The following is a 24,346-nucleotide window of genomic DNA, read 5'->3' on the forward strand; positions in this document are numbered from 1 at the left end:
CAGAACGGTTTATCAGTTTTCTGCAACATGAGGGAAACATGATAAAGCTTAACAACATCTGCATTAAAATATCTCAAACACTGCCAATGGACTACTCTTGGATTTCAGTGAGGCTGCTCACAGCATTGTCCTACAAACAGCAGTCATTAGTAAATCTATTTAATCTCTCTCCCCCCGCCCCCCCACCTTAGACCAGCTTATATTTCACCTCTCTCCTAACTATACTCAGTTCTGCCGAAGGGTCATGAGGACTCGAAACGTTAACTGATTTCTTCTCCACCGATGCTGCCAGACCTGCTGAGTTTTTCCAGGTAATTCTGTTTTTGTTTTGGATTTCCAGCATCCGCAGTAGCTTTTAGCTTTTTGTTTTTATCTCTATTTAGATGCTGCTAGCCAGAGCTGCAGGAGAATTCATTAACTAGTATTGGGGACCTTGACCTGAACAGGCAGATGGAGCCTCAGTTTAACAGGCAGCACCTTCAGAGATACTGCACTCCCTTTGTATCGCATCCGAGTGCCAGGTTAGTTTTTGTGCTCGAGCCCTGGTGTGAAGCTTAAGACAAGAGTTACCTACTGAGTCAAACTAATACATGGGTAACTTTAACCATCGCCCCACATCACCCTCCACAACCTCTCCCCCCACCCCAACTCCTGCTAACTCCCAGCAAGGGTGGGAAGTTAAAATATTCAAGGTTTCAAACAAGACCCCAAATGCAGCTACCTCCAGTTTTAACAGAGGCAGGATAAAGGGTGGACAACCAAACCAATCACTGTGGGAAGGGTAATCAGTCGTTGAAACCTTTTTAAGGTGTCTGCGAGCCTCCATTTTGTGAAGGCTTCTACTGCAGATGCTGGAAACCTGAAATCAAAACCGAAAATGCTGGAAACACTCAGCAGGTCAGGCAGCATCTGTGGAGACAGAAACAGAGTTAATGTTTCAGGGCAAGATTTCAAAGTTTCAGAATTTGATGAGAGGTCCTTGTCCTGGCTTGTGGTCTTGTGCTGCAGCTTTCCTCACTGAACAAGCATTTTGATCCCATCAATCAGGCTGGCCACCAGGTGAGGATCCTGGGGAAAACCTCCACACTCCCGGGTTTCCCAATCCTCACTCTCCACCCCCACCTGTCCAAAACCACACCTCAGTTGATACTGGAGCCACAATCTCTGTAGCTCAACAGTTGTTGCCTGGGAAACAAGACCGTTTGAAAGGGTGAAGAAACTTATCTCCCAACCATGACTGAAGACTCAAAATGGAGTAGCATAGGGGGAGAGAGAGAGTTTAGGGTGACTGCAGCTCATCAGTGTTCCTTGCTGTGTGTGGACTAGATTAGAACAGAATTAAACAATTGTTGGCCAATCAGTGCTATCACTCACTCACTCAACTCCAATTTGAAGGATGAACATTTGGTGAAGGTGCCAGAGGGCTTCAGACCTGCAACTCTGCTGTCCTTTCAGGTTCATTACTAAGTAACTCTCCTGGAGTACAAAAGACAGCTGACCCCAGTACTAACAAACACAGCTACTGGGTATGTAACACCATTTCTGATTTCTTAGAGTGTTTCCTGTTCCAAAGAAGAGTCATGTTGGACTGGAAACATTAACTCCATTTCTCTCTCCACAGATGCTGCCAGGCTAGCTTAGGTTTTTCTAGCGTTTCCTATTTTTATTTGCTTCCCATGTCTTACCTGATTACACACCGGCTTGTATTTCAGCTTGGGCATCTTCAGGATCATCTCAAGCTGGCTGCGGTTGAAGTTGGACACTCCTATAGATCTCACCAAACCAGCATCTTTGCAATTTTCCATAGCCTACAGGAGATAAATGGACAACCTAACTTTACACAGGAAAGATTAAGAGGAGGTTTAATAGATCTATTCTAAGGTTTTGATAGTGAATAAGAAACATTTTTTCCACTGGCAGGAGGGTCGGTAACCAGGAGGACACAGGTGTAAGATAATTGACAAAAGAATCAGGGAGGAAGATGAGAAGTTTTTTTTTAAAAACACAGCGAGCTGTTAGATCTGGAATACGCTGCCCAAAAAGGTGGTGCTACCAGGTTCGATCATGACTTCCAAGAGGAAACTGGATAAATAATTAAAGGGAAAAAAAACGCAGGACTCTGGGAAAAGTGCAGGGGAGTGAGGCTAATTGGGTAACTCTTTCAAAGAGCCAGCACAGACATGATGGCCCGAATGAGCTCCTTCTGTGCACCGATTACCAGACAATTTGTTTAATAAACAGTTATTTACTGGTTACGTTTACAAACTTGGTGCTCGTATTCTGTTAACCTAAATTAAACAGTTCAGTAGAATTGGGGCACTCTGGTGGTCTAATCAAACTTTTCACATTTGTCTCAGCTCGGGGAGCAGTGGGGCTGATATTACAGCGCAGTATCCCCAGTGAGTCGTGACACATGACACAAAGTTCCCTCCAATTCAATTTGCTCTCATTGTTGCTCATTGTCTCTTGTATAAAATCTGATTAAATGTCCATATAGACACTCGACTATCCCCCAAAGCAGCAACATCAATTGATGAGTCAGATTTTATCTACCTTTCACAACTCCATGCTGACGCTAATCAGTTCACACTTTGACCAAGTGCCTGGTCACTAGGTGTCTAATGATAGATTTCAGTTACTTCCCACAATTGGTGTTCTGGCCTCACATTCCCTTCTTAAGGCCAGAATTTTGTGTTCCCTGCATGCGGGTGCAGGCCTGACCCATTCGGCTGCAAAACAGTGCGAGATGAGGAGGGGCAAGCGTTCCAACATCATCATGCACTCGCGCAATATCTCACTTGGTGGGCGGGCACAGCAATCGGAAGCATGCCCGCTGACAATTAACGGGCAATTAAGCCCATTACGGAGGTAATGGAAAGCGGCTTTTTGTGGCCTGTCCACATTTATGTTTGGCAGACGGGCCAATAGGCCAGGCGGCCTTTACATTTTTGCTCGAACCTCGATCCAGGGCAGGATGAAATCTCTGTGGGGAAATGAAATAAAATGAGATATCTGGAGCCTGTCTTTTAATGAGGTGTCCTTTCAGGTGCTTGATTGTGCTGCAAGGACATATTTTGCAGCATTGTTCTTGTTTCCTTTATTCTGTGGAGGTCTGCAGCTCCGTGGGGCAGCTGCCTGCCTTCAGGGAGCTCACTGGAAGCGCTCACCAGCACCCGGGGTGACTCGCTCTTCCTGCCCTCACCGGTAGTGCTGAGCCTTTCCCAGCATCCGTTTCATGCGAGCTAGCCGTTAATTCTCCAGCCAGCGTGAAATCGCGGATGGGGGCTGATCACAGTCAGGGGCCGATCACGGTCGGGGGCCGATCACGGTCGGGAGCTGATCACGGTCGGGGTCCGATCACGGTCGGGGGCTGATCACGGACGGGGGCCGATCACAGTCAGGGGGTCAGGGGCTGGTCACTGTCGGGGGGCCGTTCACGGTCGGGGGCCGATCACGGTCGGGGGCTGATCACGGTCGGGGATCAGGGGCTGATCACGGTCGGGGGCCAATCACGGACGGGGGCTGATCACGGACGGGGGCCGATCACGGACGGGGGCCGATCACGGACGGGGGCCGATCACGGACGGGGGCCGATCACAGTCGGGGGCCGATCACAGTCGGGGGCCGATCATGGATGGGGGCTGATCACAGTCGGGGGCCGATCACGGTCGGGGGTCAGGGGCCGATCACGGTCGGGGGCTGATCACGGTCGGAGGCAGATCACGGTTGGGGGCCGATCACGGTCGGGGGCTGATCACGGTCGGAGGCAGATCACGGTTGGGGGCCGATCACGGTTGGGGGCCAGGGGCTGATCACATTCGGGGGCCGATCACGGTCGGGGGACGATCACGGTCGGGGGACGATCACGGTCGGGGGACGATCACGGTCGGGGGCCGATCACAGTTGGGGGCCAGGGGCTGATCACATTCGGGGGCCGATCACGGTCGGGGGCCGATCACAGTCGGGGGCCGATCACGGTCGGGGGCCGATCACAGTCGGGGGCCGATCACGGTCGGGGGCCGATCACGGTCGGGGGCTGATCACGGTCGGGGGCCTGTTTCCTGTCCGCTCCCGAGCCCACAAATCACGCACGCCCGACGAGCAAGAAATTCAGGCCCAAGTAACTGAATGACATTTGCAATTTTGCAACCCAAGACAATTCCCAAAGCTGAAAAATTGGCATTAATGCATCAGCAACTCCCTCCCTTATTTCTTTTAGTAGCTTGTAGTGGAAAGCATCTGGTTCTGGAGATTTCTCCCTCTTAAGGTCCATCATTTTCTCCACTTTGCTTTTTTTTAACTACACTTGTCAGCTCCTCCCCTTGACTTGTTATTAAGTTCCCTTATTTGTACACATATCCATTCTGCTCTCCCCATGATAAAGCTTATGGGTTTGGAACTGTAAGCATCCCTTAATATTTCATTTTTTAACAACTCACAAGATCCTTGCACCTTCTCAAGGGCAATTAGGGATGGGCAATAAATGCTGGCCCAGCCAGCAACACCCACCATCCCATAAAAGAATAAATAAAAAGGGATCAAAGGACTTTAGTTTTAGTTATGAATACTCCCAATTGTCACTTACAATTCTACTTCTGACAGTAAGTACCTACCGCCCAAGTTTCACAGAAATCCACATCGAGCTGAAGAATATTTCCACTTGCATCCGTAGGGTACAACTCCTCTTCACTTGGCTGCAACAAACAACAACAACTTGTATTCATATAGCACCTCCATCATAGCAAAACTTCCCAAGGTGCTTAAACAAGATGGCGATGAATTGAAAATGATTGATTACCGAGGCATATAAGGCCATATCAGGTATGGATGCCCAAAGGTTTGGACAAAGAGGTGGGCTTTAAGGAGCGTTGCAGAGAGGCTTAGGCAATTCCAGAGCTCCCTGAAAAGGCATGTGGATGAAGTATGGCAGCCAGCCATGAGGCAATTAAAACCAGGAATGTGAAGGGGCCAAAATTGAAGAAAGCGAAGAAACCTCACAAGGTTCATAAGACTGGAGAAGGTTACAGAGAAACTCCAAGGGGAGTTTGAGTGACTTGAGCGGGATTGCAACCTGAGCAGAATCTGAGTCGGCCAACGAGCGGTAATAATGTTGTCATTTTGGAAGATCAGTTGTAAGTTTTGTTTCCCCTAACTTCCAGCCTGACCCCGCCCACCCCCACCCAACCCACCCACCTTGCTCTTATGGTCGCCAGAGACCCCTCCCCCATACTCTGGCATGGTGACCGGCACCTACCCCTTACTCTATGGTCACCAGCACGCCCCCGCATCCCCTCTTGACAGTTGAAGTGTCCTCTATTTTATTTCATAAGAGTTGGTGACCCAGTGTGGGCAAGACTTGAAGAAAATTAAGATAGGGGCAGCAGGATTTTGAATGAACTCAAGTCTATGAAGGGTGGAAGATGGGAGACCCGGACAGCATTGAAATAGTTGTCTTGAGGTTACCAAGGCACGATCGAGAGTGTCTGCAGCAGTTATGCCGGAGTAAGGGAATGTTATGGAGGTGAAAGTAGGCAATCTTATTGATGGCACAGATATAGGATCAGAATCTCATCCCAGGCTCAAACACAACACCGAGTCTGGATCAGTGTCAGGCAGTTGGTAGGAATGGAAACAGCTGCCGGCAACAGAGTTTGGGGCAGGAATGAAAGGCAATGGCTTCAGACTTCCCAATATTTAGCTAGAGGAAATTTCTGCTCCAGTACTGGATGCCGGACAAGCGGCATAACATGTTGGAGACAGTGGACGAGTCCAGAGAGCTGGTGGTGAGATAGGGCCAAGTGGTCACCGTACATGTTACAACTTTGAGTAACGTGTGCAGTTCTGGTTACTACATTACTGAAAGGATTGAATTGCCGAGATTTAGGAGGATGTTGCCAGGACTGGAAAATTGCAGCTATGAGGAAAGATTGGATAGGTTGGGGTTGTTCTCCTTGGAGCAGAGGAGGCTGAGAGGAGGTTTGATTAAGATGTACAAAATTGTGAGGGGCCTGGATAGAGTGGATGGGAAGGGCCTTTTTACTTTAGCAGAGAGGTCAGTGACTAGGGGGCATAGATTTACTGTGATTAGTAGGAGGATTAGGGGGGAGATGAGGAAAACGTTTTTCATCGAGAGGAATGTAGAGGTCTGGAACTCACTGCCTGAAAGGGTGGTGGAGACAGAAATCCTCAGCTGATTTAAAGGTGTCTGGGTATGCAGCTGTAGTGCTGTAACCTGCAGGGCTACGGACCAAATGCTGGAAAGTGGGATTAGACTGGGTGGCTCGTTTTTCAGCCGGTGTAGATACGATGGGCCGAGTGGCCTCTTTCTGTGTCATAAATTCTCTATGGTTCTTGATGTTATTGTCAGCGGGTTATATTGTGAAGGATAGGGGGCAAATGAGAAATAGAGGGGGGCAAAGGATAGGTCCTTGTGGGACACCAGAGGTTACGGTGCAGAAGCAAGAAGAGCAGTCATTGCTGGTGACTCTCGGACTATGATTAGATAGATAAGAACGTGACCAGGCGAGTGTAGAGCCACCCAGCTGGACCACAGTGGAGAGGTGATGGAAGAGGATGGTGCAGTCACCATCTTGAAGGTTATAGACAGGTTGAGAAGGATGACAAGGGATAATTTACCACAATCACAAAGAATGACATTTGGGACTTTGTTAAGGACTGTTTCAGTCAATAGTTTTATTGGTGTAGGATTGAGGACGCAAGAGGTGGGTCTTATGGACAAGATCAGCTTGGAGACATTAAGAAAGAAGATAGGATACAATCCACTGAAATTAGACATTTAGAAATGGAAATTCTGTTAGTAATTTTCCAGTTGTCCCTGGTTTTATGAGGAAGAGCACGTGCTTCCTCAATGGTCTCATAATTGATACAATGCCAGTGCTGTGTTGAGATATAAAGCGCAGTAAAGTTACATTTCCAATATCTGGCAAATCCTCAGTTAAGTGATGGCAGGAATGGTACTAGCTTGAGTGCTTCTGGGAGGGTGATAGGTGGTAGGGAGGGAAAGTCAGATATGGCGGCAACCCACAAGTGTTATCTACCAGCTCCTGGCCAGAAAATGCACAGGTGAGGAAAGGGTTAAGTTTGACTATGCCAGCTCGCACAGTCGAATCACCCAGCGGCACACTGTCCAGACTTGGTGCAGTACTGAGGGGGCAATAGAACTGTTATAGAGTCATTTACGGCACAGAAGGAAGGCTCTTGGCCCATTGAGTCCATGCCCGGAGCAATCTAGTCAGTCCCACTGCCCAGCTCAATCCCTGTCACCCTGTGGGTTTATTTCCTTCAGGGTGACCAACTGTACTGTTTTTTTAAGTTATCCCATAATATTTTGCTCATTGTCCTGCATCCCTTATTTCTCCCCAGGACTTTGTTTGTCCTGTACTTTTAAAGTTATTTGCACAGCCGCACTTCTGTCATCGGACACAAGGTGGCTTTGGATTGGTGTACCCAGAGCAGCACATGTGGCTGCCATCATTATAGAGGGCAATGTGTAGCAGGCAGTATGTGCAGCCACCATCTTTATAGGGGGCAATGTGCCACCATCTTTATAGGGGGCAACATGCATCAGGGAGCATGTGCTGCTGCCATCTTTATAGGGGGCAATATACATCAGGGAGCATGTGCAGCCACCATCTTTATAGGGGGCAATGTGCCACCACCTTTATAGGAGGCAATGTGCAGCAGGGACCATGCGGCCATCTTGGGCCAGGAAGCTGGGTGAAAGGGGCTTCACTGGGTCTTCAGGAGTCCAGGGCAACCAACTGCCCTGGAATTTCCGGGACCATCCTGTAACTCGGTCTTCTGTCCTGCATCAGGCCTTTCTAAGATGCATTTGTCCCTGATTTCTGGTGTCTCAGCAGGCCTTTTGTCTGCTCGGGCACGGCAGATTCACAGCTTATAGAGTCATAGAGTTATACAGCACGGAAAGAGGCCCTTCGGCCCATTGTGTCCACGCTGGTCATCAAGCCCCAATTTACTCTAATCCCATTTTCGAGCACTTGGTCCATAGCCTTGTACGCTATGGCATTTCAAGTATTCATCTAAATACTTCTTAAATGTTGTGAGGGTTCCTGCCTCTACCACCCTTTCAGGCAGTGAGTTCCAGATACTCTCCAGCCTCTGGGCGAAAAAACTTTTCTTCAAATCCCCTCTAAACCTCCTGCCCCTTCTCTTAAATCTATGCCCCCTGGTTATTGTCCCCTCCACTAAGGGGAAAATTTTCTTCCTATCTACCCTATCTTTGCCCCATATAATTTTATACACCTCTATCAAGGCCTCCCCTCAGCCTTCTCTACTCTAAGGAAAACAACCCCAGCCTATCCAATTTCTCTTCACACCTGAAACGCTCCAGCCCAGGCAAATCCTGGTGAATCTCCTCTGCAGCCTCTCAAGTGCAATCACATGCTTCCAATAGTGTGGTGAACAGAACTGCACACAGTACTCCAGCTGTGGCCTAACTAACATTTTATACAGCTCTAACATAACCTCCCTGCTCTTGCATTCAATGCCTCGACTAATAAAGGCAAATATCTCATATGCCTTCTTACCCACCTTATCTACCTGTCCTGCTGCCTTCAGAGATCTATAGACGTGCACACCAAGGTCATTCTGATCCTCTGTACTTCCTAGGGTCCTACCATTCATCGTGTATTCCCTTGTCTTGTTAATCTTCCCAAAATGCATCACCTCACACTTTTCAGGATTAAATTCCATTTGCCACTGTTCTGCCCATCTGACCAGCCCGTCTATATCGTCCTGTAGTCTAAGGCTTTCCTCCTTGCTATTTGCCACACCACCAATTTTCGTGCCATCTGCGAACTTACTGACCATACCACCTACATTCATGTCTAGATCATTAATTTACACTACAAACAGCAAGGGACCCAGCACCGAGCCCTATGGTACAGCACTGGACACAGGCTTCCAGTCACAAAAACAACCTTCGACCATCACCCTCTGCCTCCTGCCACTAAGCTAATTTTGGATCCAATTTGCCAAATTGCAATGGATCCCATGAGCTCTTACCTTCTTGACCAGTCTCCCATGCAAGACCTTGTCAAAAGCCTTACTGAAGTCCTTGTAGACTACATCAACCGCACTACCTTCACCTACACATGTAGTCACCTCCTCGAAAAATTCAATCTAATTTGTTAGAAATGATCTCCCTCTGACAAAGCTGACTATCCTTGATTAACCCTTGCCTCTCCAAGTAGGGATTAATTTTGTCCCTCTGAATTTTTTCCAAAATTTTCCCTACCACTGACGTCAGACTCACTGGCCTATAGTTCCCTGGTTTATCCCTACCACCCTTCTTGAATAATGGTACCACACTAGCTGTCCTCGAGTCCTCTGGCACCTCTCCTATGGCCAGAGAGGATTTGAAAATTAATGTCAGGGCCCCTGCAATCTCCTCCCTTGCCTCCCACAGCAGCCTGGGATACATGTCATTTGGGTCTGGGGATTTATCCACTTTTAAGCCCGCTAAAACTGCTAATACCACCCTCCCTTTCAATGCTAATTTGTTCAACTATATCACAGTCCCCCTCCCTGGTTTCTACACCTACACTGTCCTTCTCTATAGTGAATACAGATGCAAAGTACTCATTTAAATCCTCATCTACATCTTCCAGTTCCTCACACAGATTGACACTTTGTTCCCTGGGCCCTACTCTTTCCCTGGTTATCCTCTTGCCCCTAATATACTTATAAAACATCTTTGGATTTTCCTTTATTTTACCCACCAGTGTTTTTTCATAACCCCTCTTTGCTCTCCTAATTTCTTTTTTACCCCCTGCACTTTCTATAATCCTCTAGGGCTTCTGCTGTTGTGGGATTTTACAGAAAATGTGAACTGTGGGAACACAGAGTCACAGACCAAGCAGCAAGGTGGTTAAGAACCCAGTATGTGGGAATCAGAGACCAGTCAGCATCCATTTTGTGGCCCAGGTTAAATTTATCCTCCAATAATTTGCTGCTGACACAGAACCAGCCAAGTGGGCAGGGTCACCTGCCCGGTTATTCATTGTGCCCTCTACAGTCCTGGTCTGGAGCAAGAGGGAGCAGGAGCTGATGGGAGGAATTGCAGCTACTTATAGATAGGTAACTGTCTATGGGGGTAAACACTCTGGAGAGCTTTAAGAAACACTCTAAGTGTATTTTAGCGAAAGATCGAAATGGAAGAAGTGAAAATCTAATGTGGAGGCTTACCCCAGCGCAGTGGGCGCTGTTGTACATTCTGATCACACATCAGGGGCTGTCAAAGTGAAGACGCTCCAATTGGTGGGTGACTCCAGGCCGTCCTCCCAGATGACAGCAGTATACCACACCGTGTATACACCCCCTGGAGGACCAGGGGATAGAGGCAGGAAAGGATGGCACTCTTTCATAGACTCCGGTTGGAGAAGCAGCTTGGCTTTCTAATTTTTAAATGCTAATCATTTGGGGAAAGGGTGTAAAAAGGTGCTGAGTGGGTGCTGCGTTAATAAAACAGGCCTCTTGTAAAGGCAGGTTTTAGCCCATAAATTTGGGGCATTTCTTTTAATTTAGCCACAGAATGTGGCAAAGTCAGCTTTATTTATTGCCCATCACTAATTGCTCTTAAGCAAGTCGTGGTGGGAACTGAGAAGCTTACTCGGGCCCTGCAGAGGGCAATTAGAGTTTACACTTAACAAGCTATGATTTGGTTCCATTGTAAGCTGTTTTTTGCAATGGCACACAAAAACCGTTAAAGCCACTTCGCACAATTTGTTTAGCTTCTGCTTGAGCAACATTACAAAATTAACTAATATCCTTAACACTACCTCACTCAAGGACCTTGTTAATTAACATTGAAAGATGGGATCATTGTCTGTCTCCTCTGTCTGGCTGATGGTCTAAAAGATCTCCCCCTTATTAACTCACTTCTGCTGAATGTGTTAATTCGTAAAAAAGCCTCTTTTGAAGGACCAAAGAGACAAGAAATATTGTCAACACCGCAGTTCTAGACATCTGAATGACTGACGATTGCTAGCAAATGGGCCAGTGTTTGAGGCCTCTGTGAATTTTAAATCATCTCCTGTGTCTGTGACTAATTGAGCATGGGGCTGTGGAAATGATCACCTTTCAGGTCAGCCTCTGCCTCAAGATACATGTTCAGACAGCTGTTTTTTGTTCCTAGAAAATGACCACCAAATCCCAAACTGTGAGTTGGAACTGGCGCTGGGGTAGTTGGAGAATTATCATGAGGGGGAACCCTGGCTACTCTAACACAAGATCTCCGAGGGCAGTTGTTGAACCTTGATTGAGATCAGCTAACCCAGCACAGACTGAGGATTGAAGCTGGGAATTCTCATTTGTTTAGCTCAGTACTAGACAAGCCTGTTCACTCACAGGGCATTGGGAGCTCCACCTTTCACTAATTTTTATTACTAATTTTTACTTTACCTTCAAACCCATAGGCCAGTGCATAAGGTATAGATCAACGTAGTCCAGCTTCAGGCAGTTCAATGTTGCCTCAAGGGCTTTCTGGACCAGGCTGGGAGAAAGATAGGTCATCCATAGCTACAGTCAAAACACAAGGGTTGTTAGATCAATCAGAAAACCTTCCAATGCAGCTGCTTTTATTCTGAACATTAAGGTGTCCTCCATGATCTTCCGGGCATGTTTATAGATCGTAGTATTCTGGTCACCCAACACAGTTTATTCAAATTTTAACCCACTAGCTGATTGCCCTCATTTTGCTCAATGGGATCCTAGAATCTCGATCACAGTTGCGATGTTCAACTTAGACTGTCCTTTTTAGGTCAATCAAGCTTTAAATAGACAAATGCCATAAATAAACAGGTTACAGTTATGCGTAAGGCAGTTATGGCTCCCTCTGAATTCATGGTTTCATTACAATTAGGGGTCACCCTTTTAGGACAGAGATGAGGAGAATTTTTTTCTCTCAGAGGGTTGTGCGACTTTGGAACTCTTTGCCTCAGAAGGTGGTGGAGGCAGGGCCATTGAATATTTTTAAGGCAAAGGTAGATAGAATCTTGTTAGGCAAGGGAATCAAAGGTTATCGGGGTAGATGGGAATGTGGAACTTGAAACACAAACAAGTCAGCCATGATCTTATTGAATGGTGCAGCAGGCTCGAGGTGCCGAATGGCCTACTTCTGCTCCTATTTCGTATCTTTGTATGTGACTTCATTGGCTGTAAAGCACTTTGAGACACCTGATGGTCATGAAAAGTGCTATAGGAATCTTCTTTTCCTGTGGGGAAGAGCAAAGGAAGAGGCCAACAATATAAGACAGTCACCAAGAAATCCAATAAGGAATTCAGCAGAAACTTCTCTATCCAATGAGTGGTGAGAATATGGAACTCACTACAGGGAGAGGTTGAAATGAATAGTATAGATACATTTAAGGGAAAACTAGACAAACATTAGGGAGAATGGAATAGATGATTATGACGATCAAATTAGATTTAAGACAGATGGGTGGAGGCTCGATTGGAGAATAAATGCATAGACAGGTTGGTAAAAACCTATCTGGTTCACTAATGTTCTTTAAGGAAGGAAATCTGCTGTCCTTACCTGGTCTGGCCTACATGTGACTCCAGACCCATAGCAATGTGGTTCACTCTTAACTGCCCTCTGAAATGGCCGAGCATAGCATTCACTTCAAGGGCAGTTAGGGATGGGCAGCAATGCTGACCTTGTCAGTGATGCCCACATCCCATGAAAGAATGAAGAAAAAAAGAGAATGGCCTGTTTCTTGCCATTTATCTATCTAATACTATGTAATCCTAAAACCTCATGGAATTGTGGAACAGGTTCAAGGGGCTGAATGGCCTATTCCCATGTACCTGGATGAATTCCTAACCTGCTAAGTGATTCCTGCATTTTTGGTTTTTACCTTCAGCTTTCCAGCTCCCACAGTATTCTGCTTTTGTCGAGACACTGGCGGGATGTCGGGAGCGGGAGTTGGTCTATCCACCGACTACTTTTGTCTGAAGACACTTGTAACCATTTCAGCCTTTGCTGTACCATGCTGGAGGATGGAGATGCTCATTGTTCTGGTCAGTTGTCCATTCTCTGCTGGATAATGTAGGGCCGCAGAGCTTTGTTCTGACCAGTTAGTTGTGGGCCTATTTACCTGTAAATAGTTTGCTGCTTTTGCAGCCAAGCAAGCCAAGGTAGCCTTGTGTGGCACCTTCACTCATACATCATTCCAAAGCATGCCAGGGTGCTGCTCCTGGCATAGCCTTCTGCAGTGAACCAGGGTTAGTCTCCTCGCTAATGGTGATCACAGCATGTATCAGGCCATGAGGTTACAGAACCATAGAACACTACAGCACAGATTAGGAGAAATAAACACGAGAGGACATGGCTTTAGGGTGAAAGGGGAAAGGTTTAGGGGGAACATTAGGGGGAACTTCTTCACTCAGAGAGTGGTGAGAGTGTGGAATGAGCTACCATCTGACGTGGTAAATGCGGGCTCACTCTTAAGTTTTAAGAATAAATTAGATAGATACATGGATGGGAGAGGTCTGGAGGGTTATGGACTAGGTGCAGGTCAATGGGACTAGCGGAATAATATTTCGGCACAGACCAGAAGGGCCGAATGGCCTGTTTTCTGTGCTGTAGTGTTCTATGGTTCTATGGTTATAGATGGTAGCAGTATTCAATTCAGCTGGTGCTGATGGCCCACAGTACCTCATGAATGTCCAGTTTTGGGCTGTGTAAAACCCTTGGCTTGATAACACTACAAGGCACACAGTACATTGAAATCAATTGGCAGCAACTCTTGCTTTACTTCCCAGCAAAGGTGCTGTAATCTGAACAGAAACACAGACCCCTTCCACCACTCTCAACATTCAGCACATTTAATACAATAAAACATCACAAAGCGCTTGTGTCACGATGATGGGAAATTGTGACTGAGTGAGATCTACCTATAACTTCACCAGCTAACCAAAACCATATTGAACTGTTTAAAGAGGACCAGTTCCCTAACATCTGTCATGGGGAAAATGTTAGAAGCTATTATTAAAGATGTTATAGCAGGGCACTTAGAAAAATTCAAAGCAACCGGACAGAGTCAACATGGTTTTGTAAAAGGGAAATCATGTTTAGCCAATTTATTGGAGTTCTTTGAAAGAGTCACATGTGCTGTGGGTAAAGGGGAAGTGGTAGATGTACTGTACTTAGATTTCCAGAAGGCATTTGATAAAGTGCCACATCAAAGGTTATTGTGGAAAATAAAAGCTCATGGTGTAGGGGGTAACATAATGGGATGGATAGAAGATTGGGTAGCTAACAGGAAGCAGAGAGTTGGCATAAATGGGTCTTTTTCTGGTTGGCAAGATGTGACAAGTGGTGTGCCACAGGGATCAGTGCTGGGGCCTCAACTTTTTACAATTTATATAAATGACTTGGATGAAGGGATGGATGGTTTGGTTGCCAAATTTGCTGATGGCACAAAAATAGATAGAAAAGTAAGTTGTGAAGAGGACATAACGAGGCTACAAAGGGACATAGATAAGTTAAGTGAGCGGGCAAAGATCTGGCAAAAGGAGTATAATTTGGGCAAATGTGAAAACGTTCATTTATGCAGGGAGAGTAAAAAAGCACATTATCTAAATGGTGAGTGATTGCAGGGCTCTGAGATTCAGCCAGTTCTGGGTGTCCTAGTGCATGAATCACAAAAGGCTAGTATTCAGGTACAGTGAGTAATTAGCAAAGCTAATAGAATGTTATCATTTATTGCGAGGGGAATTGATTACATGAATAGGAAGGTTATGCTTCAGTTGTACAGGACACTGGTGAGACCACATCTGGAGTACTGTGTACAGTATTAGTCTCCTTATTTAAGGATAGATGTAAATGCTTGGAAGCAATTCAGAGAAGGTTTACCGGACTAATACCAGGAATGGGTGGGTTGCCTTATGAGGAAAGGTTCGACAGGTTAGTCTTGTATCCGCTGGAGTTTAGAAGAGTAAGAGGCGACTTGATTGAAACCTTTAAGATCCTGAGGGGTCTTGACAGGGTGGATGTGGAGAGGATGTTTCCTCTTGTGGGAGAATCTAGAACGAGGGGTCACTGTTTAAAAATAAGGGGTCGCTCATTTAAGATAGAGATGAGGAGAAACTTTTTCTCTCAGAGGGTTGTGTCTTTGGAACTCTCTTGCTCAAAAGGCAGTGGAAGCAGAATCTTTGAATATTTTTAAAGCAGAGCTAGATAGATTCTTGATAAACAATGGGGTGAAAGGTTATCGGGGGTAGGTGGGAGGTTAGAATCAGATCAGCCACAATCTTATTGAATGGCAGAGCAGGCTCAAGGGACCGAGTGGCCTACTCCTGCTTCTAATTCGTATGTTCCTATGAGATGCTCAAAGGTGTGGTCGTTTCCAGAGGACTTGGGGGTGGGGTCAGGCTAACGTGAAGGCTACAGCCCCACTACCAGCGTGAGCTGGGCAGGTAGTGGAAAGTATAGCCTGGGGGGGGTGCTTCATTAAGGGGAAAGGTGTAACCGCCCTCCATCCATGTCTCCATCAAGGCCATGTTGTCAATGTGATCATGCACAAAAAGCTCACGGGTGGCAAAGGCCTTGTTCACAAGTGAACGTATTTTCTGCAGGGAGATGCAGCAAGGGCCGGTGAGAGCAGATCCACTGGCAGAGTTCAACGAGGTCAGAGCTGGGATCAATGGAAGGGCCAAGGGGGACGGGGAGGAGATTGGCCAGATTAACTCCCCCACTGTGTGCCTGCTAGACGGTCAGTAGCAGGGGCCAAGTGAGGTTCCCGTTCATGAGGGGAAAGTGAAAAGAACCGTAATGGGGCTTTTGGAGAATGGAGAGGGAAGATATGGGGGGTGTTCAGCCTGGGATGGCAGCTGGAGAGTAGGAAAAGTGAACAGTGCTGAAGGATTGGGGTTTGAGGATAGAAGGTGGCGAAAAGGAAGGAACAATGATGTTAATGTATTGTCAATTACATTGTTAAGGTTAAGAGAAACTGGTGATGGGTATGAATTGTCCTTGAGCATATATAAATAAGTGATAGCTGAGACACTGGGTTGTGTGGGAGGACAGCTGGGAAACTGAACAAATCAATGAATCTCTCATTAAATAAAAGCTCTGTGTTTTGGTTTCGGCTTCACCAACTGGCTTGGATGGTGCTAACAATGATAAAGGTAGGGATAAAGAGAAAATAGGATCAACAGAGAGATAAGGGAAGTAGAAGTGAAGAGCTCGGGTCCAGTGCAGCAGCCAAAACACACATATGAATGGAGACAGGGAAATTAAGCTACATAGGCATGGTCACTTACTAGTTCAAGGTAGCTATGCTGAAAAATTAACAGAGGGCAGAGAGGAGACAACATATGAAAAACACCTGATTTAAAGTCAGGGGTCTGATGAAGTTGATCTACTTTGATATACTGGTGTCTAATAAAGTCTGTGAAATTAGTGACAAGGTGAATGAGAGCAGAAGTTATTTGATGGGCAGAACATTGAGTGCCTTTCCAAAAATTTAAACATTTCCTGTGGCCATATTGAAACAGTGGTTGCTGCTACTTACCACACAAAGAAAAAGTGGCACCTTGACAATCTCTGCTGATAAATCGATAAGTCACAAGGACAAAGCAGCATTTCTCCAACTGAGAATCAAAAATCATACTGATGGTTTCCTATTAAAGACCAGGTGCTTGGAAACTAAGTAATTCCCCAGTTCTCACTGCCAGCAGATCAAGAAGCAGTGAGAACTTGCCATTCCAACTACTGTTGCTCCAAGGCCCTTGGCGTGACTGGACAGGGAGACAGCCTGAGAATATAGAGCAGGGTCCATAAGGGACATTCCCTGCTGCCTGAGTTTCACAAGAAGAATAGTGACTGTTGTAGTGTACTGAAAATTGCATTGTTCATTTTGTCCACTTGAGACAATCATACACACATGGACCAGCAGGAGGAGTCTGCTCAGAAGGGATAATAAAGGATCCATATTTAACAGTCCATACAGTTCCAATTCTAAATGTCTCTGGCTGAATATATAACAGTTTCTGTCGCAAGAACTTCACAACTGTGGGGTGGATCGATGTCAATATCGTCAGTGTTTTTTCAGTTACTGTGCTGGTCGAGGCAGGTGTTATGAAATGACTGGTGTATTTCATCAGAAAGATGGAGGTGTCCTAATATTTCTAATCAGAACGCCAGCCCTCTTCTCCAGTGCTACAAGATCTCAGGTCCTCTTTGAAACAAACCCCAGTTCGGTTGAAATGTTACAGGGTACAGCCCTACTGCTAAGCCAGGTGAGGAGCTCCCCTATATAAATGGCTGGGACGACAACCATGTTCCTTCCTCTAAGCAGGAGCAATGTTGGGTGTTGGGGGTTGGGTGGGGTGGAGGGGGTGCAGGTAGCTCAGTACATGATGTATGAGGTAGGTGCTGAGACTGTGAATCTTGCTTTAAAAAGGCTGCCTACCAAGACTAGAGGACCGAACTATAAGCAAGTGAAAGATCAATTTAGAAGTGAAGAACTGGATTAACCAAGCAGGCTGGGGAGGAGAGATACAGACTCCATGACATTTAAACATTGGTTGTAAGACAGGCTGAGAGAAGTTGAGCAAAGGATGTTGACAGCTTTGTCTAGTCCACAACTTCTCAGGTTATGTGGCTATTTTTGATCTACTATATAAAAGCACTAAGTCTTCTAGATGAAGGAATCCAATTACAGACTGTGCTGAGCCAGGGGATGTCAGTAAGGGCACCTTTGCCATACCACAGTTAGCTTAATGAATTGGAGAGGGCAGGGAGTTGGCAGAGAAAACAGAAACACTCAATTCCTAAGGACTGTCACCTTCTGGGACGTCTGTGGGCTCACATGCCAGCTAAAGACACAGTCTGGGACTCAAACAGCCTCTTGAATGAAGGTCCACAAAGCAGCAAGAACCCCATAGGGACTGCAGCTCAGCATCATGACCAGAGGAAACAACACAATAGCGGACAATATTTTTGAAAAAAGGAGTTTCAATGTCTTGCTCTGTGAAACAGAACAGTCTGAGTGTGAACAGTGTGAAATTTAATTACGAACCTGCAGCTAAAGTTGGCCGTATACAGCTTGTCAGGTGACTCATGAGCAGCCAAAAGCCACAACAAGTGAAGAGAAGTGAAATCTTATCACTAAAATGGGAGTTAAAAACAGAAAATGCTGGAAACACTCAGCAGGCCTGGCAGCATCTGTGGAGAGACAAACAGAGTTAATGTTTCAGGTCAGGGACCCTTCATCAGAACTGGGGAAAGTTAGGAGATGTAATAGAAACCTAGGACTTAGGAGCAGGAGAAGGCCATTTGGCCTTTTGAGCCTGCTCTGATCTGATTGTGATCTCCACTCCAATTTCCTGCCTTCCCCATAATAACCTTTGACTCCCTTGTCTATCAAAAACCTGTCTAACTGAGCCTTGAACAAATTCAATGACCCAGCCTCCATCGCTTTCTGGGGAAGAGAATTCCACACACCAAGAACACTCAAAAAAAATTCTCCTAATCTCCATTTTAAAAGGGAGACCTCTTATTTTTAAACTGTGTTGTCTAGTTCTATTCTCCCCACAAGGGGGAAAGATCCCAATAGCCACCCTATCAAGTCCCCTCAGGATCTTCTATGTTTCAATAAGATCACCTCTCATTCTTCTAAACTCCAATGGGTACTGGCCCAACCTGTTCACCCTTGCTTCATAAGATAAGCCCTTCATCCCAGGAATGAGTTGAGTGAACATTCTCTGAACTGCTTCAAATGCAATTATATATTTTTTCAAATGTGATGACCAAAACTGTACACAGTATTCCAGATGTGGTCTCACCAAGGCCCTGTAGAGCTGCAATAAAACATCCCTATTTTTATAAATGGAAAATACTGCGGATGCTGGAAATCTGAAATAAGAACAGAAAATGCTGGAAAATCCCAGCAGGTCTGGAAGCATCTGTGGAGAGAGAAACAGAGTTAGCGTTTCAAGTTTGTGTGCCTCTTCCTCAGAGTTGAGAAGAGTCACATGGACTCGGAACGTCAACTTTGTTTCTCTCTCCACAGATGCTGCCAGACCTGCTGAGTTTTTTCAGCATTTTCTGTTTTTATTCCCTACTTATGTGTTCCATTCCGCTTGCAATAAATGCCAACATTCCATTTGCCTTCCTAATCACTTGCTGTACCTCCATACTAACTTTTTGTGATTCATGTACCAGGACACCCAGATCCCTCTGTACCTCAGAGTTGTGCAATCTCTCTCCATCTAAGTAGCATGCTGCTTTCTCTATTCTTCCTGCTAAAGTGGATAAGTTCACATTTTTCCACATTATACTCCATGTGCCAAATTTTTGCCCATTCACTTAATCTGTCTATGTCACTTTGTTTTAACAACTTACTTTCCTACCTATCTTGGTGTCATCTGCAAATTTAGCTACCATACATTTGGTCCCTTCATCCAAGTCATTGATATAGTTTGTAAATAGTGGAGACCCCAGCACTGATCCCTTTGGTGCTCCACTATTTACAGCTTGCCAACCTGAAAATGACTCATTTTTGCCTACTCTCTGCTTCCTGTTAGCTAACCAATCCTCTATCCATGCTAACATGTTACCCCTACTGTAGCAACCTTTAATGTGGCATCTTGTCAAATGCCTTTTTGAAACCACATCTATACGTCCTGTTAGGAAATCCATTGATCTGCGTGTCTCTGTGGATTATACCTTTTAAGGTACAGCAAGTTCCAATGTTGTTACATTAGTTCCTGCCTAGCAACAAGGGTGGGACCCTGTGGGAGTGTTTTGATTGGTCTCCAGAACAGTTCAAGGGTCAGTGAAGAGCAGTTCAAGGGTCAGTCAGTTGAGGCAGTCAGAGAAGAGGTTCCAGGCAGCAACAGTGCTGTGAGCTGGCTGTGCAGTTGGGACTCAGGAGAAGGCCCAGGAGCTGTTTGGTGGCTCCGTGCCATGGAAAAGGTTAAGGCTAAAAGAATCCCTGGGAGCCACTGATAGTTCACTGAGAGTGGGGTCAAGTAAACCCACAAGCAGTGTTCACTTGGGACAGCTGGGGAAGGTTGGTGCTCAGAGAAATTCAGGGGCAGTGCCAGCTCGGTGAAGCTAGCTGCTCGGTAAAACGTTCAAATTGTGCCGGTAATTAGTCGCTTGCGAGCAGTCTCCAGAATCCTGGAGAATGCGGTCTCAGGAGAAGAGATTAAACTATCAGGAGGTGATCAGTCATCAAGGCAGTCGGAGTCAGAGTGGCCATGAGGGAGTTCCGAGGCTAGATCTTCAAAAGTGCAGAATTGGAATCCCTTGTGAAGGAGACAGAGTGTTAATGAGATTTGGTGATTCTCAGTGTTCCTGACGTTTGGGTGGGTTGCTGAGAAATCCATGGGATCTGTCTTGACTGCATCTGCCATTTGATGTGCTCTGTGGGGTGTCCAACCACAGTTTGTCTGTTAATCCATGTATACGCAGGTTAATTCTGATGTTAGAGTTTAAGGAATATTGTAAATTGTTTTGCTTTTCTAACTTTGTGCAGTAAAGTTTGTTTTTATTTGTTCAAAACCTGTAGAATCTTGTGGCTTTATTCCAAAAGCAGGTGCCTTGAATCTCAACCTTTATTTCAAACAAAACTTTACTGGCCCCTAACAGATCTCCCCGCCGCGTCCCAGGGTCTGGCCAAGGACCCCCTTTATCCAAGATGCTTGTTACTACCTCAAAGAATTCTAATAAATTAGTTAAATACAATTTCCCTTTCACAAAAACCATGGGCAGAATCTTCGGCTCGGTGAGTGGGGGTGGGGACCACTCGCTGAGGTGTAAAATGATGCAGGGTGACATCGGGTGTGTGTCCCGACATCACCACACGTCATTTAGATTTTCAGTTCGGCTGTTGGCTAAGGAATTCTGGAGGATTACAACCGGACACTCTGCTATCTCTGTGGGACTTCTTTTAAGGCCCCAGGATGCAGGCCATCTGGTCCTGGGGACTTGCCAGCCTCTATGTCTAATAGTTTTCTTAGTACTTTTTCCCTCAAGTTCCTCCTCCCTCCCTTTCATCTCTTGATTTTCAAGTATCTTTGGGAAGTTTTCTAAATATTCTTCAGTGAAGACAGACACAAAATACCTGTTAACGTTTTGGTTTTGAGCAAGGGATGGGTAGAACAAGGGACAAAAGGAATGGTGATGGGGAAAGAATTGAAGAGACAACTACAAATCTTTGGACATGTACTTTGGAGAGAGAAGCTAGAACATCTGGGAGTCAATGTTAAATTGAGAGTAGCAAAGAAAGAGGAAGACAAAGGACGACAGTTTAAGATGCAGAACAGGTGTAAGATCTGAGAACAGCACCAAGATGTTGGCTGCTATCAAGGACCATGAAGGTTGGAGAGCCAGAATCACTGATGTTGTAAAGCATGGTACCTGAAGAGGAGGAGCAGGTGTACTGCTGTCTGAAACCAGGAATTTTCTACATATCCCACACAAAGACATGGGGCCCATAAGAGTATCCATAGCCACACCTTTTATTTGCAGGAAGTGAGAGGAGCTGAAGGAGAAATTATTCAGTGAGAGAACAAGTTTTTCCCTCCATCTCCCAGGATGGTCTGAGGGCTCTCCACTTCTTCCTTGAACATCAGTGATTATGGCTCTCCAACTTTTATGGTCCTTGATAGCAGCCAACATCTTGGTGCTGTTCTCAAATCTTACACCTGTTCTGCATCTTAAACTGTCGTCCTTTGTCTTCCTCTTTCTTTGCTACTCTCAATTTAACATTGACCAGGGAAACCCAGTCCCTCATTCCACTTTCATCTCCCAGCCCCTCGCATGTCATGTTCTCTTCACCAGCCCTCATATCCTTTCGTCCTCCCCTCCCCTGTAGAGTATTGGGTTAATGGTCATTTTAATGAGACCATGATGAGTAACATCAGTGGTCAGATGACTGAGAGGCTCCAAGAGAAGTAGGTACAGAACAGATAGTGACTTGTAAGTAGTGTAAATAAATAGTTTTAGCAAAACTATACCGCCTATCTCATGTCACTCGCAGACTAAGTTAAACCTCACCAAAACACCCCCTTCATCTTGCTTTCTTTACTCAGTTCGACTCCTCCCATCCTTTTCTCCCACAACTCCCCTCCTGATCTTCCCCTCCCCCACTTTCTATGGCCCCATTTACCCCCCTCTTTCCACACTAGATCACCTCTCTCAACCGTTACTCCCACCTCTGACTCATCCCCCGCTGCCTTCTCTCACCATTGCACCTCACTTTCTCTGTTTTCACAAACCTTTGTTTATAAATCCTTCTTGCCTTGAAAGCCAACAGAAATGGCAGGGGGTGGGGGTGGGGGTCTTATCCCTGGAGCTTTGTCCAAGTACACAGCAGCTGCCTGTGACGGTGTGTATAAAGGAACACTTCGTACCTTGCTGGTGTAGAAGATGTCTTCCCGATTCACTGTGCCATCAGCAATCTTTGCCCGAATGGCCTCGCCAACTTCATCTTCATTGTTGTACATAAAGGCTCCATCTAGGTGGCGGTACCCAATTTCAATGGCAGCTTTCAAAGCTTTTACTGTCTCACCTTTAATGGGCTGTCAAAGCAAGCATCAATGTTACATTCAAAATGTACAGCTGTACCCATCCACCCACTCTCACCTCAGACTCTACTTCACAGTTAGGCTTTCACCCCATTTCTGACAAGCCTTTGAAAACTGCGATTGGCAGTAGGGTGATTTCCATTGGCTTGTAGAAGGGTGGCTCTTGCTCCATTTCTGTAGGCCTTCTTCTCTGCTCCAGCACAGAAAGCAGACAGGAAGAAGATCTCACCTCAGCCAGGTCATCCAACCCACACATAGCAGGCAGTCTGGAGCTAGACAGAGTCTGGAACAAACAGAGACAGGAAACATACAAGATTCTAAAGGGGCTTGACAAGGTAGACACTAAGAGATTGTTTCCCCTGGTTGGGGGATCTAGAACATGGAGGCACAGTCTCAGGATAAGGAGCCCATCATTTAGGGCTGAGATGAGGAGAAATTACTTCACCCAAAGGGTGGTGAATCTTTGGAATTCTCTATCCCAGAGGGTTGTGGATGCTCCATCGTTGAATATGTTTAAGAATGGAACAGATTTTGGTCTCTCAGGGAATTAAGGGACATGGAGAGCGAGCGGGAAAATGGAGTTGAAGGTAAAGGTCAGCCACAATCATATTGAATGGTGGAGCAGGCTTGATGGGCTGAATGGTCTACTCTTGCTCTTATTTCTTACGTTCTTATGACCTCAAGTGTGAGTATAACATCACTTAGCACAGCACTACAAACACATTTAGACTGGATTTAGAAATACTAGTCTTATTGCAGCCAGCTCCTTGGCTCACAATAGCTAATCATCCTTCATGTGTACAGCGTATTGTTATCTCCAGCAATAAACCAGAAACTGAACCTTCACCCTTCTGTTCAAGCAACACAGGCTATTCACTCCAGGAGCATTTTGACACATCCTGCTCAGTAATTTAGATTTATTCCAAACAACTTGCAGACAATGCTATTATTTTTCTCCTTAGCTCTCGTGGAGATCCTAACTCTCAGCTCAGTCCAGCTCCACAATCACAAACAGCCTTACCCAGTACCTCACACAGGTCCAATCCCACCCTCGCCAACACTCACACCTTCAGTTTCAGAAGGGGTTCAATGAATAGCCAAGATGAGGAATGCTGGTCAACCTTTCTCTTCCTGGCCCACTGCCAATCACTGGCCTCTAGATGCTATCCAGATTAACATGTGCAAACTCGCAGACTGAATTCCAGCCCTGGAACTTTGTAGTCTGGTCCTCCATTGGACAGGGCCTTTGCTCACCAGGTTACCAGGGGAAAGCAGCTATCAATTTTAAATAAACATTAATGCTTGAGCCACGTCACCTTCTGGATTGGGAATGAGAAAGAGGTTCCAGCTCTTCTTCTTTATCCAGTTTATCTGCCTGAAAGTACACATGTGAGCACAGAGTTTGATACTGTTTACAACAGGGCATCAGAGAGAGCCACATTCCTTTGCACTCTCTGCTGGATCTGCTGGTGTAAACTGCTGATGCCAAGGCCACTATGCACCGCTACTGAACTCTTGGGTCAACCTCTGTTGGCTCACGGTTAAATTTCTACTCCTCTTTGGTCCCAATGGAGTTGGAGGCTCCTTGTCCCAATCACAGGACCATGAGGATGAAAGGCTGCTCCCCGGTCTTGTGGAGAAGATTTCCCTCCAACCTGATGGCCCTGCGTGCTCTTTAACTGATCAACTGATCACTCCTGCCCAGGCAGCTCAAGGCGCCCTCACACTCACCAGTCTGCCTGGGCAGTACTCATCTCCCCCA

The 24,346-nt window shown here is 46.0% G+C and overlaps 1 protein-coding gene across 1 annotated transcript in view; it reads right to left on the bottom strand.

Moving 5' to 3' along the window:
* LOC144696752 (prostaglandin F synthase 2-like) overlaps positions 1–24,346 on the bottom strand; it is a 39,845-nt gene that overhangs the window by 14,181 nt on the left and 1,318 nt on the right. The window contains exons 2-5 of the mRNA XM_078568435.1: positions 22,411–22,578; positions 11,443–11,559; positions 4,614–4,694; positions 1,686–1,808 (exon numbers count right to left, since the gene is read on the bottom strand). Coding sequence (XP_078424561.1) covers positions 1,686–1,808; positions 4,614–4,694; positions 11,443–11,559; positions 22,411–22,578 — 489 coding nt within the window. The remainder of the gene's footprint in view (positions 1–1,685; positions 1,809–4,613; positions 4,695–11,442; positions 11,560–22,410; positions 22,579–24,346) is intronic.

Source organism: Cetorhinus maximus, chromosome 22 (assembly GCF_964194155.1).
Source record: "Cetorhinus maximus chromosome 22, sCetMax3.hap1.1, whole genome shotgun sequence".
Taxonomy (NCBI): Eukaryota; Metazoa; Chordata; class Chondrichthyes; order Lamniformes; family Cetorhinidae; genus Cetorhinus; species Cetorhinus maximus.